Source organism: Rhinopithecus bieti, unplaced genomic scaffold, assembly GCF_001698545.2.
Source record: "Rhinopithecus bieti isolate Rb0 unplaced genomic scaffold, ASM169854v2 scaffold_4553, whole genome shotgun sequence".
Taxonomy (NCBI): Eukaryota; Metazoa; Chordata; class Mammalia; order Primates; family Cercopithecidae; genus Rhinopithecus; species Rhinopithecus bieti.
The window spans coordinates 4,237,112-4,256,723 of record NW_016804694.1 but is presented as its reverse complement, the minus strand read 5'-3'; the positions used below and the strand labels follow the sequence as shown (position 1 = coordinate 4,256,723).

General features: G+C 47.7%; 1 protein-coding gene across 1 annotated transcript in view; it reads left to right on the top strand.

Annotated features, from left to right (window-relative positions):
• The window catches only part of KIF6 (kinesin family member 6), a 381,950-nt gene that overhangs the window by 353,067 nt on the left and 9,271 nt on the right, over positions 1–19,612 (top strand). Inside the window, 3 exon segments of the mRNA XM_017870163.1 lie at positions 8,429–8,513; positions 10,432–10,567; positions 13,908–14,005. Of these exon segments, the coding sequence (XP_017725652.1) occupies positions 8,429–8,513; positions 10,432–10,567; positions 13,908–14,005 (319 nt within the window).

Here is a 19,612-nt window from a genome sequence, read left to right as displayed (position 1 = left end):
TTAAACACTTACCAGCATGCCACTGATCCAAAGTGCCCCTAACCTGCCTCTCTTCTGTGCTTATAGCCCATGCTGGGTCAACAGAAACACAGTAGTAACCCTGCTCTTACCGCTAGCAGATCATCAGCCCATTCCCCACCCTCTAGAGCTCCTGAAGAAAAATCAGACAGTAGTGCTCTCTGGCCTTCTTGCCCGCTACCCCCAACACCCACACAGATCCCTGAGAATTCTCAGCAAACTTTCTGCGTGGTCTCTCAGGCTCCCTCACTGTCCCTGAGGGAGGAAGATGCCTCTCCACACACACCACCCCCAAGGAGGGAGAGGAGGTAGGCTTAGGCAAACTGCTTGCTCTTTTTCAAGGAATTCTCGTCAAACATTTATTTTGGCCCTTTTCAAATGCTGGTGTGAGTGTTTGGATTGTCTAGCCAGCTCTCGCCATTTCACTTTGAAAATGTGCCAGTTCTACTGTGTGGTCTGTCTCAGAACTCACTTTTGACTCCAATATATGATAAATTATTGCCAAATGAAAGGATTAATTTACAAATTGGCTAGTAGCAGGTATGTTTTCCAAAAGTAGAGGGAGACAGCTTTATGAAGGATCCACAACTCAATTTTAAAAACTCCTGAAATTTCTCTAATTAGCCAGTCAAGAGAATTGATGGAACCCACTAACCATCTTCATTAGAGGCTTTCATAGGAAGAAGGCCTGTGCTGGCTCTTACAGGTGCAAAAAACCTGCTCTCCCCAAAAGATCATATGTGTCCTGAGAACACTGGCCCTGGCTGGTCCAGTGAGATAAAGATGCAGCTGGATTGTAGGCATGGCAAGTTTCCTGCTAAGGTCTCTGAGAAGACACTGCACTGAGCCATATGGTCACAAGTCCATGAGGCTAAAGCGACAGAAGGGAGAACTGCCAAGGTACTCAAAGCTTTGAGAGAAACCTGAGTTCAGAACTTCAAGCACACTTCCAGTGGAGGAGTGAGAAAGTCACAGTGGACTGGAAGGCTGCCCCTGGAGGGGTAAGCTGGGAGAGGTGCTGTGTGCCAGGGCAAAAGGGGGACCTTGTGGGTCAGACCCAGAAATCACTGTGCCAGGCTCTTAGTGGTGGTGATAAGAGAAATGCAGACCAGTAACAAAAAGATGTATCTGGGGTTCCAGCAGAAGGAGTGGTGGAGAGAGATGAGAGAGAGCTCCCATTTGAACAGAGGTGACCACAAATGGGATCCATGCCAAGTTCAAGCAGTAATAAGACTAGGAATGTCTTCCCTGTGTATGGCGTATGGCCCTAGGGTCTCCTTTATATTGCCGACTGACCCTAGTGCACGCTGACCCTCTGACTTTATGGTCTGCCTCCTCCACAGAGAACATGGTGGTGAGAAGGAGCAGATCTGAAGGAGAGAGGCCGCCATCCCAGGGGACAACTTTGGGCAGAGGCCCACACTCATAGCAGGGAAGATTATTCATGCAGGAAGAGATGGTGGACGGCCTTCTATGAGGGGACTGTCAGGGCCTGGGTTTTGCTACAAGCAGGCATCTGGCACGTTCCTGATTGTACTAAAGTACAGCCATTTATCTTCTCACAGAGTGCTGTGCTCTTCCTGAAGGGAAGGCAGTGGCAGTGAGCGCAGGGCCTGTGGCGGTGTGGGTGAGTGTGCCCAAGAAATTATCGGGCACAGCCATGTATCGCAGGGTCATTCAGCACACCCTCAAATCTGGGCATGCCTAGGGCCGCTAAGGTATTACAAAATCAACACCAGGATGGATGGCAGCACTGAGCACCCGTCGGCATGTGACGGCTCCAGCTGATAATAAATTTGAGCCTTTAAACAGGCAGTGGTCTGATTGGGAAGCCAGAATCTGCCTCTGAGCTGCTGACCATTGTGGTAATTGAGCTATGAACACCATCAATCTCCATAAGTATAGACACTTTGACTTCTCAAACAAGGTGAGGCTGAAGTGATCTATGGTTGTGAGACAGCTGAGCCCCAAGGAGGCCCAGAGTGGGTATTCAGCAAATGAATCATTAATTGGATAGCTGGATGGCCAAGACGACCAGCTGGAGTGCCTCCTGGCTCTGATGTCTTGTCTGCCATGGTAGAGCCACATAACTCACCGCCCCTTCCCACGCAGGGCACTGGCTAGGCAACAGCCATGTGGGCCCCACAGCCTTTGCTCTACAGAAGCCCAGAGGGCCCCTTTTGGCTTTGGTGAATGGTCGGAAATTTCAACATCATCCTCTTTAAGATTCCTAGTCCAGCCAAGGGCATGGAATAGGCCGGCTGTGGGTATTCTGTGGGCTGACCCTGGAGCGCAGGTAGATAGCTCTTCACACCCAGCAGGCAAGCTGCAAATGCCATGTGGGATTGGGGCACAGGTCATGGATTTCGGTTATTAAAGGTCAGACATCACAGGCCAGCACCAGGGGAAGACACTAAGACTTTCTCTCAGCCCCAACCCAGATCTGAAAGACATTCATGGAAAAGAGCAACACCTTCAAATACCAACGATGAGTCAATACAGACTTCAATAATCTGCCCTGTGGCTTCCTTCATTATTGGAATCACTTACAGAGGAAAGGGCACCAGCTTTGAAATCAGACAGAGCCAGTTCTCCCCCTAGCTCTGCTTACTAGCAGCGCCAGTAATTCCTGGGCAGATTACTTCCTCTATCAGAGCTCAGTTTCCCCACCTAGAGTGGGAGTTGTAGATTATACAAGACAATACATATGACGTTCCTAACCCATGTAGCAGCTGTGCGATGGTTATCGTTATTCAGATTTTATCAAGCACCTACAAGGGCCAGATGCAGGGAGTTTCAACCTTACAGAGAGTGTGTTTTCCTGGTTGCAAACCCCTGAAGCCCTTTTTACTTTTATCACAGTGGCTCCCAAAGGTCTAGAAAGCAGGCAGGCATGTAGGGGACATGCTAGCTCCCACACACCATCCTATCTAAACGTCTGCAGGGCCTGTATTCTCAGTAACTTCTGCACGGAGTACTTGCATTAAAACTGGGCTTGAAGCCATAAGCAGTGTTTCTTAACAAGGGGTGAGCCTCGGAATCACCAGGGGACCCTACCGACAAATTTTAACTCAGTAGGTCTGGAGTAGGGCCCAGCTGTCTGTGTGCTTTTACAAGCTCCTTAAGTGATTCTGATGTGCACCCCCAGTTGAGAACCACTGAACCAAAGAAACGATTCTGCACATTTCAAACATCAGATAACTGCATGGGAGAGAGAGCATTCGAGAGGAGGGCATGGGGAAGTGGGACAAGGAGTTGCAGAGAACTTTCCAGTAGAAATTATGTCAGGAAGGAGGGGGTCCACATCTTGGCTGGCCCTTCCCAGCAAGAGCCCCTCTGGTCCTTGCACGGCTAATTCCAAAACACCCGTGACTTCAGAGATAAGGTCAGCCTGGGACTGTGCATCCTCCCAACTCGAAGCTTCAGTTACTGTTTGACTGCTCAGGGCTTCTTCCTTGTGTGCCATTCAGACCTACAGCCACTGAGTGAAACCCTTCTCTTGCTTTTGTACTGCTTTGGAGGCAGCTGCCTCCCCGCAGATGAACAGTGTGACCTCACAGGCCACTCGGGACTGTGACCTCCTGTGCTGCTGTCCCAGCCAGAATCCTGTCCTTGAAAGGAGGGCTCCCTGTGCCTCCTGTCAGGTGGTGGGAGGTTCTGTCCCTGGCCAGAGTCCCCGTGGGGATGGAGACCTACAAAACTCAAATGCCCTTTGTAGCTACTCCCTTTTCTTCTGTTCTTGCTCAGTCGCTTTTGTTTGGTTCCCTTTGAGTTCCCAGCCCCTATTTCTCTTCAGAGGTTACTGATGAGCCAAGCCTCAGAACACATCAGAAGCAGCCAGAGGCTGTCTCCTGGTGAGGCTGCAATGCATTGCACCAAGCAAACATCACTTCGGGCAGCAGGCCCATTTGGTTGTCATGACAACGTGGGTAGTTTGTGTCATGGGGTGTGCTGTGCCCTCATTCTGGCTTCTCAAGGTCCTTTGCCCCAGCTTTCTTTCCCAGACCCTTTCAACAGACTCCCAGCTTCCTGGCGCCACCTCCACATTAACTGTTGTTCAGTTTGGAGTAGCTTTGTCTTGATCAGCAAAAGAACACAAAAAACAAAAACACTCAAAAGCTTTCAAAGGAATAGATTGAGCCTATTCCTCTCCTCAAAATACTCCAGCCTCCCACCTCTCTCAAAGCCAGTGTCCTTACTGTGGCTCACAAGATCCGCCAGGTTCTGGTCTCAGTTTCTTCACCGACTTCAGGTCCCACCACGATTTCCCTTACCAACCGCTCAGGTGCCCTGGCCTTCTCATTGTTGTCAGATGCAGCAAGCAGGCTCACACCTCAGGCCCTTTGCACTTACTGTTGTACACTCTGCGCCCCAATTTCTGCATGCTTGTTCCCTCCCTCCATTCAGGCCACTGTTCAAATGTCCCCCCGCTTAGAGACCCTCACCCCCCTACCTAGCATGGCAGCCCTCCACCCTGTCATCCTGTCTTTTTACCCTGCTTTGTCTTTCCTCATAGCACCTTCTGATCCCCGTCATGATGCTGCAGACTCAATTATTTGTTGTTTTAGTGTCTGTCTTCCCCACTGAAATCCCCCTAGAACAGGGGCAGACACATAGTCAATGCTCGATAAACATTTGTTAAATAAGCAGATGAGTGACTACACTTGGATCCAAAGCCTGGCGCTATTTGGTAGCTTTGTGGCATCGCACAAGCCACCTAGCCACCCTAAGCCTTGGTCTTCCGGACTGAAGCAGAGGTGATCATGTCTGCCAGCTGGGGTGGTGAGAATGAAAGTGGTGTTGCGCGGGGACTGGGCTCCAGTGACTCCTCAGATGGCGCTGATGTTATCATTCCATGTTTGTGTCAGGGGCATTCAGAATGTGCTCCTTGCCTAAGGCTCCTGAACACCCCACACACTTCCAGGGCACCTGAGACTCTGTGACCTGCGGGGGAACCTGCAAGATGCCCAAGGAAAAGACAACCAGCCATGGGGCAAGGCAAGAGCCTGCCTCCTACAGAGGGGCTCTGCGTTCACACGGGGTGACCGCAGCCTTTATACGGAAGAGCAGGCCGGCCCGGCCAGCCCTCCTACCTTCTGCTGTCTGTTCACGAAGCCCTGGAGACCGCCTCTTCTGGCCGGGTGAGATGGCCCTGTGTGAGTCCAGCAGCTCTTCCTCCACCTGCCTCCAGCAGCCTCTCACATGCTGGGCTTGCAGCAGGACGTCTAGCCAGTCACAGCAGAGGGGGGCTTCATTGAATTTCTCAGGGGTGCCCTTGGGGTGGGGACAAAAGTGTTAAAAGGAGGAAGGAGATTCACAGTGTTACTTTTTTAGCAGGCTGGAAGATACCTGGGCCCATTTCTGAAACTTTTTAAAAAGGAAATAATTTGTCCATTGAAAGTCCTGCCGTTGTCAGTTTCATGTTAAGATACTTCCTTCAGTTTATCCTGTCTGATGACTTTCAAAGAAGACAAGACCAGCAAACATGCGAGGCACTGAGTGCACCCTATACATGGAGTCTGAACACAGCACTGGGGGAAGACGCTCAGAGCAGGAGGACCCCAATCTCTGCCCTTGAGGGCTTCCTGTGCCTGAGACTTGGGGGCTGAGGGTGATGTGGACAGGCGGGCTGCCTCATCTGAGCCAGTAAATTGCACGAACACAGATGACAGTGTGGACTTCAGGTGGGATGTCGATGGTATCTGCCTTTCCTGTGTTTAGATAATGAAATAAGACACTTGCTCTCCCTTGTCAATTTAAAGTTGGCAATTGACACAGGGAAAACGGAGTCACTGGCACCTGGAAGATGACAGACAGAACCATGATCCAGTTAGCATAGTTATCAATAAGCTAATGACATAAAAGACACCGGTAACAAATGGGTAAGGGAGTCAAAGGGGAAGGATAATGGCGTGACAGAATAAGGACCCCCAGCAGGCTGGGCTGCCAATAAACGTGAAGTGGTACCTTCAGGATCAAAAGGACAGTCACACTGAAACAGAATGCTTTTTGACAAAATCACTTATTAAAAAAACATGCAAGTTTTAAAACTGACCACAAGCTTAATAGGGGCCAACCATGACAGAGCTGCTAAAAATCACAAACAGTGTTGGGGGTGCTGTCTGGTAGAAACATTTAGCTCCTTGGAATCAGAAAAAAACAAGTGGGTTCACGCCCCAGCTCTGCTATTTAGCAGCTGTGTGACCTTGGGTTATCCACGGCCCTCTCTGAGACTAAGAATCTAGTTGAAACAAGATAGCAATGCCACCCTTGAAGGGCTGCTTTGAGAATCAGCAATAGGGTGCACAGAGGGCCTCGACAGTGCCTAGTAGAGTTTGGCAGAACTTAGCACACAGGAAGTCCCCAATAAATGGTCATTGTTAGTCATTCATCTGCTACAAAAATATAGAGCTTAAATTTTTAAAATGTAAGAGGAGCTCTACTCTACTCTGTACCTTTCAGACCTGTGGAAGTATTATGTCCAGACCTAGGCTTCATACTTAAGATAAATGGGAAAGTAACCAGGTCGCTGAAACTTCAGGGGAGAGATTGAGCAGGAGTCAGTCTAAGAAAAAAAGGGGGGTTGGGCGCAGTGGCTCACGCCTGTAATCACAGCACTTTAGGAGCCCGAGGCAGGTGGATCATGAGGTCAAGAGATCAAGACCATCCTGGCCAACATGGTAAAACCCCATTTCTACTAAAAATACAAAAATTAGCTGGGTGTGGTGGTGCACACCTGTAGTCCCAGCTACTCAGGAAGCCGAGGCAGGAGAATCGCTTGAACCTGGGAGGCAGAGGTTGCAGTGAGTGGAGATCGCGCCCTGTACTCTAGCCTGGTGACAGTGCAAGAATCCGTCTTAAAAAAAAAAAAAGTTCCAGACACATGTGGTATTTTGATGTTGTTGTTCAGATATTTAAGGGACCATCGGATTAAGAAGAAAAATATGCTATGCTGCTCCAAAGAGCCAAAGTAGAGGTGAAAAGAAGTTAGTGGGAAATGTCTTGGCTCAAAAGTAGGAGGAAACAGAGCTGTCCACCGTGAAATGTGCTATCCTGCCAAGTAGTGAGCTCCTCATCCCTGGAAGTATTTGAGCAGAAAGCAGATGACCCTCTGTCAGAAATGTTATAGAAGGGATTTTTGAATCCAAGGTTCCTGAAGTTAGTCACCTAGCTTGGGCAGTTTACCCTCTTTGAACCTCAATGTCCTTATCTGTAAAATGGGAGTAATAATACTTATTGCAAATAAATACTATAAGGATTCAGTCTGAGCATGTCTGGAAGCATGTGGACCATAGCTGAGTCTCCCCTACATGGAGTAAAAAGCAGGCCTGTGTGATTTCTAAGATGTTGTCTATGGAACTCAGAAAAGCAGGGCAACCATGAAGAGACTCCTAGGAGAATAAAAAGTCCCCATACTCTGGGCTAGGAGAGAGCCGGCTTCAGATGAGCACACTAGCCAGAGCAGGCAACCAGTGGCGGTCACGTGGGGGAAGACAGAGGTTGGCATCAGCGGGACGCAGACACGCGCAGCAGCTGATACCTGCTGACGTCCTCAGCCCTCCCCCGGCCCCGTCATGGTCCCGTCACCAAGGCTTGGGCTCAACCCTGGTTGTGAATTAACATGGCCTGAGTTCGTCAGGCTTGAGAACCACTGCTGCAGAGGGAGTGAAAAACAGGAGACACGATTCTCAGGCTGGAAATTCAGCACTCCACTTGTGCAGAGGAAGATGTCAGATGGTTTAGAGAGGTTTCCTTGTTTGTGAAGGGCTTTTTTTTTTTTTTTTCTTGTGGAGTTCCTCTCTTGTTACCCAAGCTGGAGTGTAATGGTGCGATCTTGGCTCACTGCAACCTCCACCTCCTGGGTTCAAGCGATTATCCTGCCTCAGCCTCCAGAGTAGCTGGGATTATAGGCACCTGCCACCACGCCCAGCTAATTTTTGAATTTTGAGTAGAGATGGGGTTTGACCATGTTGGCCAGGCCGGTCTCGAACTCCTAACCTCAGGCGACCTGCCTGCCTAGGCCTCCCAAAGTGCTAGAATTACAGGCATGAGCCACCGTGCCCAGTCCTGAAGGGCTCTTTATCACAGGATGGGGAAATGCTATTTTGCATCTTCCCTGGAGACTCAACAGGAAATGAATGAGCTCAAGAGTGAAAGGATTAGTAGAGGGAGAATTCCCTTCCAGTGACAGATGTTGGCAGTGGGAGGGACAGCAGAGGGACAATAACCCTGGAAGCCGCTCCTCTCAGGGCTTTCAGCTGAGCAGAGGTTGCCACCAAGAGGCCCCAGAAGGAACTCACAGGGGCCCCCTTCTTCCTGGGGTGCCCTTGAAGTCTGTCATCTGCCCAGATACCACACTTTTCCTTTTACCTTTCTTTCTCACCATCCCATCGGCATGTTCCTTCTACAGGAATCTCGGAAAACATGGCGGTGCCTCTGATGCCAGACCAGCAGGAGGAGAAGCTGCGATCACAACTGGAGGAAGAAAAGAGAAGGTGCCCTTCCTTTTAGCCACACACAGCCCGAGCCCAGCCTCCCAGGGTCTCAGTGTCATGCTGGAGCTGCTCAAGCCTGCAGCTACTCAGGGACGTGGGTCCAGCAGCTGGATCCTAGAATAGCAGGAGGAGGAGGGGCTGCCTTTGAGCAGGCAGGTGTGAAAGGCAAGACCCCAGGCAGTGTGAGGGTAGAATGTAGAACAAGCCAAGCCAGGCCGGGGAAGCAGCTGGGCTTGTCCACTGCTGCCACCTATGGGAGCGAAGAAGTATGACCACAGTGGTCTTCCGCATGCCTGTGGCTGAAGCCCACTTCCCTCCGAGTCCTGAGAACGTCATACTCTCACGCAGCTGCAGGCATTTGGGGTCTCCAAACGACTTCACTTACAGAGTGAGGAGCCTCAAGCATAAACAGACATGTAGCCATTCCTGATATACAGCGTGGTCACCGAATCTTGCTCCACATGCTGATCAAGCTGCATCCATTCATTCACTGATGCATTTAGCACATGTGTGCTATCTCCCCCATGCCATGGGTAGGCTCTGGAGAGACTAAAGTCACCTTTCCTGCCTCAAGGAGCTGGTGGTGTCACTGCAGCACACTCCCTTCCTCACCCCAATCCTCAGCTGACCTGGCATGCACCTCCCCTGCCCCGCTACCCACACCTAGGAGATCAAAGCTCCAGGTGCTGGTCTTCAGGTGGCTCCTAGCAGATGTGCAGGTGTCTTCCTACAGAAAGCCCTGACTACCTGAGCCCACACGCTGCTGTCGCTCTCCACTCCCTTGGGGCCCTCCCCAGTCGTCCACCTTCTCTTCTCCCTCGCTTTGTTCATTTTCCTCAGTTTCTTTCCAACCCATTCTTTTTTTTTTTTTTTTTTTTTTTTTTTTTTTTTGTGAAATGGAGTCTCACTTTGTTTCCCAGGCTGTAGTGCAGTGCTGCGATCTCAGCTCACTGCAACCTCCACCTCCCGGGTTCAAGCAATTCTCCTGCCTCAGCCTCCAGAGTAGCTGGGATTACAGGCATGCGCCACCCACCACACCAGCCTAACTTTGTGTTTTTAATAGAGACAGGGTTTCACCATGTAGGCTCAGGCTGGTCTCGAACTCCTGACCTCAGGTGATCCACCCACCTCGGCCTCCCAAAGTGCTGGAATTACAGGTGTGAGCCACTGCACCCAGCCTCCAACCCATTCTTCTTGTGTCTTTACTCCACCTCATCTGGTCCCCTTGGCCCTCATTTCCAATCTCAGTGTCATCTTAGAGGCCAACTTATGTCTTCGGCCTGTCTATTGGACTGTTTGTTGTTGGACAATTTCTGATTCATTCTAGCATTCCCAAAACCAATATATGTGTGCATTCATAAGCACAGTGTTACTTTTGGTCCTCAGCATGAAGGTGAGCCAGTAGAATGGTGAAGCAGTTAAGACTGGTTCTAGAACCAGACCACCTGGGTTCAGATCCTGGCTCCTCAGTTATCTCTGTCCCATAAAGCAAGTTATATAACCTCTTCATACCTGTCTCAGGTTCTGAATCTGTCAAATAGAGGTGATAATCATAGCATCTCCTCCATAGGGTTGTGAGGAGGATTACATGAGCTTATATATGTTGAGTGCCTGCAGCAATGCTTATGCTTTAGTAAGTGCTCAGCAAATGGCAGTTCTCATTCTTGGAGGAGAGGTCATTCATCTCACACACAGATTCCCATGGGCCTACTGGACCAAAGTGTCTCCCTCTGCTTCTCTGTGATGGACTCAAACCCTGGTGCCGTAGCCTGGCCTTCGAAGCTCCTATAGGGTCCCAGTCCCTGAGCACCAGGGCAGCTCTGCCAGGATTCTGAGGCACAGGATTCATTTACAAACCCCACTCTATGCCATGCTTTCAAGACAGCAGTGCACTGACTCTCCCCCAATTCCATTGCAGGTATAAAACAATGTTCACTCGCCTAAAAGCCCTGAAGGTGGAGATCGAGCACTTGCAGCTGCTCATGGACAAAGCCAAGGTGAAGCTACAGAAAGAGTTTGACGTCTGGTGGGCAGAGGAGGCCACCAACCTGCAGGTATGGCCTGGGGAACATCAGGGAAGCTGGGGAGGGGCCAGTCATGCAGCCCCATTGGGGTTGTCAAGAGACACAGTGGGGGCTTTGGCCCACAGGCCCCCATGTTCTCAGCTCCTGCTCATGAAGCAGGCGCTCACTGTAGTAACAAGGACGACGGAAGGTCAGGGGTTCATTGTTTCCTTGCTCTCATGCCTAAAATTCTGCCTGATTAATGGAAAAATTAGGGATAAAAGACGCAGCTCCCAAAAATCAGTGGGTTTGCCTCCAATGCTTTGTTTGATATTCTCCAGTGATTTCCTACTGACAACATTTATTGTTTTTCTTATCACAGTCATATATATGTGAATATGAATTACAGAAATTTTACTATGCAGAACAACACAAAGAAAGTAAAAATCATAATTTCCCTACTTAAATGTAATTGATATTAACATGTTTGATTATATTCTTTTACCTTGATTTCTATGCATATATATCCATATGTTTTTATACAAATAGAATCAGGCTGGGCACGGTGGCTCATGCCTGTAATCCCAGCAGTTTGGAAGGCTGCAGCAGGAGGATCACTTGAGCCCAGGAGTTCAAGACCAGCCTGGGTAACATGGCAAGACCCTGTCTCTACCAAAATGAACATAAAAATAATTAGCCAGGCATGGTAGTATGTGCCTATAGTCTCAGCTACCTGGGAGTCTGACATGGGCAGAGTGCTTGAGCCTGGGAGGTCAAGGCTGCAGTGAGCAGTGATAGACCCACTGCACTCTGACCTGGGTGACTGAGCAAGGCCCTGTCTCAAAACAATAATAACAATAATAAATCATATAGCTGTTCGAGTATTGCAAATGGCTTTTAAAAAATTAATTGTAGGCCAGGCGTGGTGGCTCACACCTGTAATCCCAGCACTTTGGGAGGACGAGGCAGGCAGATCACGAGGTTGGGAGATTGAGACCATCCTGGCTAACATGGTGAAACCCCGTCTCTACTAAAAATACAAAAAACTAGCTGGGCGAGGTGGTGGGCGCCTGTAGTCCCAGCTACTCGGGAGGCTGAGGCAGGAGAATGGCGTGAACCCGGGAGGCGGAGCTTGCAGTGAACCAAGATCGTGCCACTGCTCTCCAGCCTGGGAGACAGAGCAAGACTCCGTCTCAAAAACAAACAAACAAACAAAAAAATTAATTGTATAGCATAGCTATTTTTTCATGTTATTATCCTACAGGGTTGTTTTAATGGATATTTCTGTTCCATCACATAAATATGTTTTAATCTCCTATTGTTGAATATTTAGGTGGTTTCTAGTTTTTTACTCAAAACATAATGTGTAGATAATTTTTTGCATATTTTCTAGACAAATTCTTAGAAGTTTTCTGTTTGATGAAGGCTGAAATAACCTGTCCATAAGTGTAAGCACAAAATCCCAGTTTCAGTTTTCCTCATGGAATGCTTCAGTTGTGGCACAGCGGAAGTGCCAAAATACGCACTGTCAGATCACTTGTCTGGCTGGCAGAACGCTTAGTGATTATCTCACAGGCTGATCCCTTCATTTTAAGGACAAGAGAGCTGAGAGCCAGAGAAGATGATTTGCCAAGGACGTAGCCAAGCAATAACCAGTGTGATACCAAGTGGCCATGTGGCAGGACAACAGAGAAGAATATTTGGATAAAATTAAATACATGAGATAACAAAGAAAACTAGTTAGAATGAAATACGGTTATCAAAATATTCTGAGTTATGGTCTAGTAATATGGGTACCACTTTTAAAATGCATGAATTAATAAGATCTAGGTGTGGGCCCAATATTTATCATAACTTCAAAGTAATGATGAAATGACACAATATTTCAAGATCTCTGCACCAACTGTCAGGTGATATGAAAATATGTTTGATTTCTATGGGTGACAAAGTCACAGGTATTGCTAATACTTCTGTGGTTTGTTGTCTACATTTATCACTGAAAGAAATAATTTCAGGTAGCAGCTAGGGAAAATACTGATGTGATTGGTTCCCATCCACATTGGCAGAGCCCCTGGATTCTGTCTGTGGACCCCAGGTTAAGAGCCCTTCCTAGCAAGTTCATCAGTGAATGAGGCCTTCCCCAGCTGGCAGCCGAGGGAGTCCACCACTGACCGGTCGACAAGGGTCATCCAGTGAAACTCGGGAAGTGTCCAGGCAAAGCTGACACATTCAGACAGTGTATGACTTACAGAGACAGCGAAAGCCCAAGTAGGCAAGGGTGTCAGCTCCATGTGTCCTCTGCACCACAGGATGTCACTGAAACAAAAGGGACTGGATGACAGCAAGGGGGATGGTGGGATACGCTGGTACAGAGGGGCCAATTCCATGCTGCCTCTGAGCAGTTCTATAGCCTGCAGCTGTACCCTGAGTGGGCAGAGGCAGAAAGCTCCAAACCTTATCGGAACAAGGGAGGTGACAAGAAACTTCTAGGACAACCTTCTGGGAAGATAGGGAAGCAAGTGGGAAATAACCTAGTAGCAACCACTCGCAAGCTTCCTGTATGGCTCATGTGCCAGGAGGGTTACAGGGCATTCTGCCAAGACTTAGACCAGCTGTGATGTATGCCTTGCTCTTGAGGCCTATGTGGGGTCGTGCAACTTGCAGAGCACCATGGCAGAGCTGTTCCCCTACACGAAGTGCTCGGTAGATGTCTCCTGACTTTAGTAGGGGGTTTTTGGGACAAGGAGAAGCAAAACCAGAAAGTATTTTTGAAGAATGAAGATAACATTTTAAACATTTCTTTTCTATCTTTAAAAAGGAATACATGTTCAACTTGGAAAACTTGGAAAGCACAGGAAAGCATAAAGAATAAATTAAACATTACCCATAATTCTACCGTCCCTAGACAATATGTTGACGCCCATCATTATGGTCATTACCATGTCTAGATTTGTTTTTGGCCATACACGTTGTGTACACTAACTTTTATAGCTGGCTTGTTCCCCTTAGAATTACATCAAGGCCAGGCCCTGTGGCTCACGACTGTAATCCTAGCACTTTGGGAGGCCAAGGTAGGCAGATCACCTTAAGTCAGGAATTCGAGACCAGCCTGGCCATGCCTGGCAAAATCCCGTCTCTACTATAAATACAAAAATTAGCTGGGTGTGGTGGCGGGCGCCTGTAATCCCAGCTACTCGGGAGGCTGAGGCAGGAGAATTGCTTGAACTCGGGAGGCAGAGGTTGCAGTGAGCCGAGACCACGCCACTGCACTCCAGCCTGGGTGACATAGCGAGACTCCATCTCAAAAAAAAAAAAAAGAATTACATCAAGAACATCTTCCTATGGCATTAGATTCAAGCTAACACTGTGAAACTCCCTCTGGGGCCAACAGGTAAACTCTCCAGCAGTGAACTCACTCAATCACACGAAGCCGTTTCTCCAGACATCTGACTCCCAGCATCAACAGTCCCAACTCTTCTCTAACAAAAGGTAAGGTGAGAACTCACCAGAGGTGTTAGAGTTCCCAGAAAAGGCTCCCTACCTTTCTCTTTAACCTATTCCTGTGGCTCTCATGTCTCCTGATAAGCCGTATGATCCAGGAGGATGAATTTGTTTTACCCTTTAATTAGTCGTAGATACTCAGGACAGTGACTTTCAAGCTGGTTGGAGTGCACACCCCTTCAGTCCCTAGTTCTGATAACCAGTAGACCTACTGCCATGGTAACAAGAGACAAGAAGTTTCACAATCCAGCCCTGGTCCTGTCTCCTGAGTGGGAAGAAGGGGTTGGCAGGAATGGAACAGGGTCATAGCGTGGGAGAAGAGGGGATTGGGGGACAGTGGTAGTGGGACAGTGGGTAGCCAGCCTACTGAGACACAGGAGAGCTCTTCATCCTAGCCAGGATTCAGGCAACCTCCAATAACACATGAGGATGGCCCAGAGCCAGTCTCCCTAAATGATGGGATGACCAGCAGGGACTCTACTTCCCCACAACCATGTTATTGTCTGTTTCCAACCACACAACCCAGGGGGTATTACCAATGATGCATGCCTCCCACCATTGTCCATCCGATGCCAGAGGCCAGGACAGTATGTGTGTGGCCTCCATCTCTGCCACCAAGGAGCAATCCTTTGGGTTTGAAGGGGTTCTGAGCCCTCACATTGGAACTATAAAATAGGGCTTTAAAAAAGGTGTCAGAGGGCCAGGCACGGTGGCTCATACCTGTAATCCCAGCACTTTGGGAGGCCAAGGTGGGTGGATTACCTGAGGTCAGGAGGTTGAGACTAGCCTGGCCAACATGGGGAAACCCTGTCTCTACTAAAAATACAAAAATTAGCCAGGTGTGGTGGCACACGCCTGTAATCCCAGCTACTTGGGGGGCTGAGGCAGGAGAATCGCTTAAAACCAGGAGGCAGAGGTTGCAGTGAGCCGAGATCGCACCACTGCACTCCAGCCTGGGCGACAGAGAGAGACTCCATCTCAAAAAAAAAAAAAAAAAAGAAGGTGTCAGACAGTCCCCGTGATATGATGTGATAAGAGTGTCACTCAACCTCTGTGGCCTTCCTCTCAGAAACCCGTAACACCAGTCAAAGAATGAGGAAAACATCAGACACATCCCAGTGGAAGGACACTCTACAAAATACCTGACTAGCATACCTCAAATTGTCAAGGTCCCCAAAAAACCAAATGTGAGACTCGGTCACAGCCAAGAGGAGCCTCAGGAGACACACCACCTAGATGTAAAGTGGTGTCCTGGGTGGGAGCCTGGAACAGAAAAAGGCTTTAGAGAAAAACTAAGAAAAGTCCAATAAAGTATGGCCTTTAGTTAAAAACAATGTATCAGTGTCGGTTCAGTGATTGTGGCAAATGCACCACACTAAGGTAAAACTGCCCAATAGGGGAAGCTGTGTACAGGCTACATAGGATCTCCATGCACTATCTTTCCAACTTTTCTGTACATTTAAAACTATTCTTTAAAAAAAAAAAAAAAGTATTCTTAAAAAACAACTATTGGCCAGGCGCGGAGGCTCACGCCTATAATCCCAGCACTTTGGGAGGCTGAGACAGGCGGATCACCTGAGGTCAGAAGTTCAAGACCAGCTTGGCCATCATGGTGAAACCCCATCTCTACTAAAAATACAAAAATACCAGATGTGATGGTGCGTGCCTGTAATCTCAGCCACTCGGGAGGCTGAGGCAGGAGAATCGCTTGAACCCAGTAGGTAGAGGTTGCAGTGAGCCAAGATCACACCACTGCACTCCAGCCTGGGCTACAGAGCAAGACTCTGTCTCAAAAAAGAAAAAAGAAAAAAAACTCTTCTTAAAATGAAAAGGCCAGCAAGTGAGCCTTCAACACCAGGTTGAGATTTTCCTTGGACTTTCCCAGACCCTCCAATCTGGCTGTTGGTGCCAGCACTTCAGCCTGTATTCTAATTTTTTGGAGTGCCTTTGTTTTTGTACTTAAAGAAAAAAATGTTTAATGTATATAGATACATATATATGTGTGTATATATATAACAAAAGATCAATATGCAGAATATAAACAACTCCTATGGATCAATGAAATGAAAAACACTTTTTTTCTTTGAGACAGGGTTTGACTCTCACTCATGCTGGAGTACAACAGTGTGATCAGGGCTCCCTGCAACCTCAACCTCCTGGGCTCGGGCAATCCTCCTGCCTCAGCCTCCTGAGTAGCTGGGATCACAGGCATGTGCCACCATACCTGGCTAATTAAAAAAAATTGTTTGTAGAGGAAGAGTCTCACCTTGTTGCCCAGGCTGGTCTTGAATTCCTGGGCTTCAGTGATCCTCCCACCTCGGCCTCTCAAAGTGCTGGGATTACAGGTGTGAGGCACTACAGCTGGCCAACATTTTTTAAATGGGCATGGGCAGGCAGTTCATGGAAGACAGGTGCTCATTAGCAATGCAAAATAAAACAAAGCAGTAGCACTTTTCTACCTATAGACTGTTAAAAGTAATGAAATCATGGTATAGCAGCAAGTGTTGATTGCATGGTGGGGCAGCAGGTCCTGTCCTAGGCTGCTTGCCATGTGCCACTCTCTCGAGGGCTTTCCCAATGTTTACCCAATTAGTGACCACAATGACTTTGAGGCAGGCCCTATTATAATCATTGTCAGCTTCCAGATTAGGAAACTGAGAAATAGACAGGTCAAATGACTTGTACCAAGGTCATTCAGCTACGAAGCAGCTTTTGTCACCTATTCCATATTTTCTTCTAGTTCCTACATCATTTTGTGTTTTTATATTTAGATCTTTAATCTTACAATATATGTTTGCATATGGGATGAGGTAAGAATATAACTTCTTTTTTCCAAATGGATAGATGTCTCACATGAGCCAATTTGGGATATGATCATCTGTCCAAGCCTTAACACTTTCAGCCCCACCAAACCTACTCCCTTGCTTCCACAGTGGCCAGACTGGGGGTCTCCCTGGGTCTTCAAGCCTCAGTTTCCTGTCCCACAGCATGGATGCTGAACAAGGTGGGGGCTTAAAAACTTGGTCTGTGTACCCTTCAAGGGCAGCCTGAGACAAGAGGGTGGCAACTCAGCTGGCCAGCAGGTCACTGTTGCAGGGCAGCAGGTCACATGCTAGCCATGCCTTCCATCCCAGATGGCCTTCAGGGCTAAGCTATGTTGCAACAGGAGGGAGCAAATGTCCACATGACCCTTCTCGGGGGCCTTATGTAGACTGGTCATGCCATCATCATCTCTCAATCTGGGCTTGGACCCATGTGAAAGCAGAGGCTGTGCAATTTCAGCGTGCCCTCAGTAGCAGTCCTGCTGCAGAGCAGTGGCACCCCCATGGGTCTGGGCATCACACTTAGCTCCACTTAGCAGTGGGAACTGGTATATAGCATTGTGCCCATTGTGGCTGGCATAGTGCCATCTTGAAGTCCATCTCTCCAGCATCTGCTGCATGCCGGACACCACACTGGGGAAGGAGCCACTGGGCTCATCTGCCCGGGGCTATAGCACCGCCATCCCAGACCCAGTGCCCTCTCACTGCCTCGTATTTTGGATTTAGGACACAGCTCCTATGTGAGCCCCTGAGCCCAGGATCAATAACTGACTTGATGTGTTTTGTTTGGCTAGCCTGGTATTTGTTTGGCTAGCTTGGTGTTTTGGAAGACAATCTAGATTCATGAAAGAAAAAATTGATGTTGGACTTTATTTAAAATTAAAACACCACTCTGCAAAAGATATTTTTAAAAGAATTGAAACAGAAGCTACAGACTGGGAGAAAATATTTGCAAAACATATATCTGATAAAGGACTTGTATCTAAAGTATACAAAGAACTCTAAAAATTCAACAATAAGAAAATAAACAACCCAATTTAAAAGTGGCCGAAAGATCTGAACAGCCACTTCACCAAAGAAGAGATACAGATGACAAATAAGTACATGACAAGGTACACAACGTCCTGTGTCACACAGGGAAATACAAATTAAAACAACAATGAGATACCACTACATACATATTAGAATGGCTAAAATCCAAAATAAACTGACAATTCCAAATGCCGGTGAGGATGTGGAGCAATAGGAACTCTCATTCAGTGCTGGTGGGAATGCAAAATGGTGCAGCCACTTTGGAAGACAGTTTGATGGATTATTGCAAAGCTCAATATGATCTTACTATAAAATCCAGCAATTGCATTTTAGTTATTTACCTAATTGAGGTGAAAACTTATGTCCACACACACACAAAAAAAACAGAATACGATTGTCCATAGCAACTTTATTTATAAATTATTTGTAATTGCCCAAAACTGAAAGCCACCAAGATGTCCTCCAAAAGCTGAATGAATAAACAAACCATGGAATATTATTCAGCAATAGAAAGAGCTATCAAGGCCAGACACAGTGGCTCAGGTCTGTAATCCCAGCACTTTGGGAGGCCAAAGTGGGTGGATCACTTGGGGTCAGGAGTTCAAGAGCATCCTGGCCAACATGGTGAAACCCAACCTCTACTAAAAATATAAACATTAGCCAAGGGTATTGGCATGCACCTGTAATCCCAGCTACTTGGGAGGCTGAGGCAGGAGAATCGCTTGAACCCAGGAGGCAGAGGTTGCAGTGAGCCGAGATCAAGCCACTGCACTCCAACCTACATGACAGAGCAAGACTCCATCTCAAAAATAAAGAGCTATCAGGCCATGAAAAGTTATGAACCTGCAATGCATATTGCTTAGTGAAAGATGGTAATATGAAAAGACTACATATTATGTGATTCCAACTATATAACATTCTGGAAAAGGCAAAATTATGGACACAGTGAAATAGTCAGTGATTGTCATGGACTTGTAGGGAGGGAAGGATGACTAGATGGAGCACAGGGAATTTTTAGGGCAGTGAAACTATTCTGTATGATCTGTATGATATTGTAATGTTGCATAGATGATGTCATGCATTTGTCAAAATCCACAGAGCTGTACAGCACAAATAGTGAAGCCCTGCATAAACCATGGACTTCAGTGCATGATAATGTATCAATATTCATTCATCAGTTATAACAAATTTATCACACTAATACAAAATGTTAATAATAAGGAAAACTGTTAGGCAGGGAAGAGGCGTATAAGGAAATTCTCTGTACCATCTGCTCAATTGTCTGTAAACTTAAAACTTCTCTAAATACTAGTCCGTGGATTTTTAAAAATGCAAAAGCAGAATAACTAGGCAGCCGCACTATGCCATGGCAATGCAGGCAGCTTAGCATTTGTGCCCTGCACCTGGCCCACTCCACGCATTCACTTGGGCACCTGCCAACCTCTAGAGGCTGGTAAATTTGAATTGCAACCCTTGTATACCTGCCTCGTTCCGCACACGGAGCCCTCTCGCTAAAACTCCAGGACTCCACACAGCACATCTGAAAAACACAACCAAGAGGACTCAGCTTCCTCAGCCATTGCTCTGGCTCTGTGCTGAGCCCCTCATGTATCTGCTCCATGAGAACAAGCTCTCCTCTTGGTTGTGAGGCTCAGAACCCCTGGCTATTTCTCCATCCTCTTTTCTCTTCTCTTGGGTAGCTTCTACTAGTAGCAATATCCTGCTCAGGGAATAGAAAGCC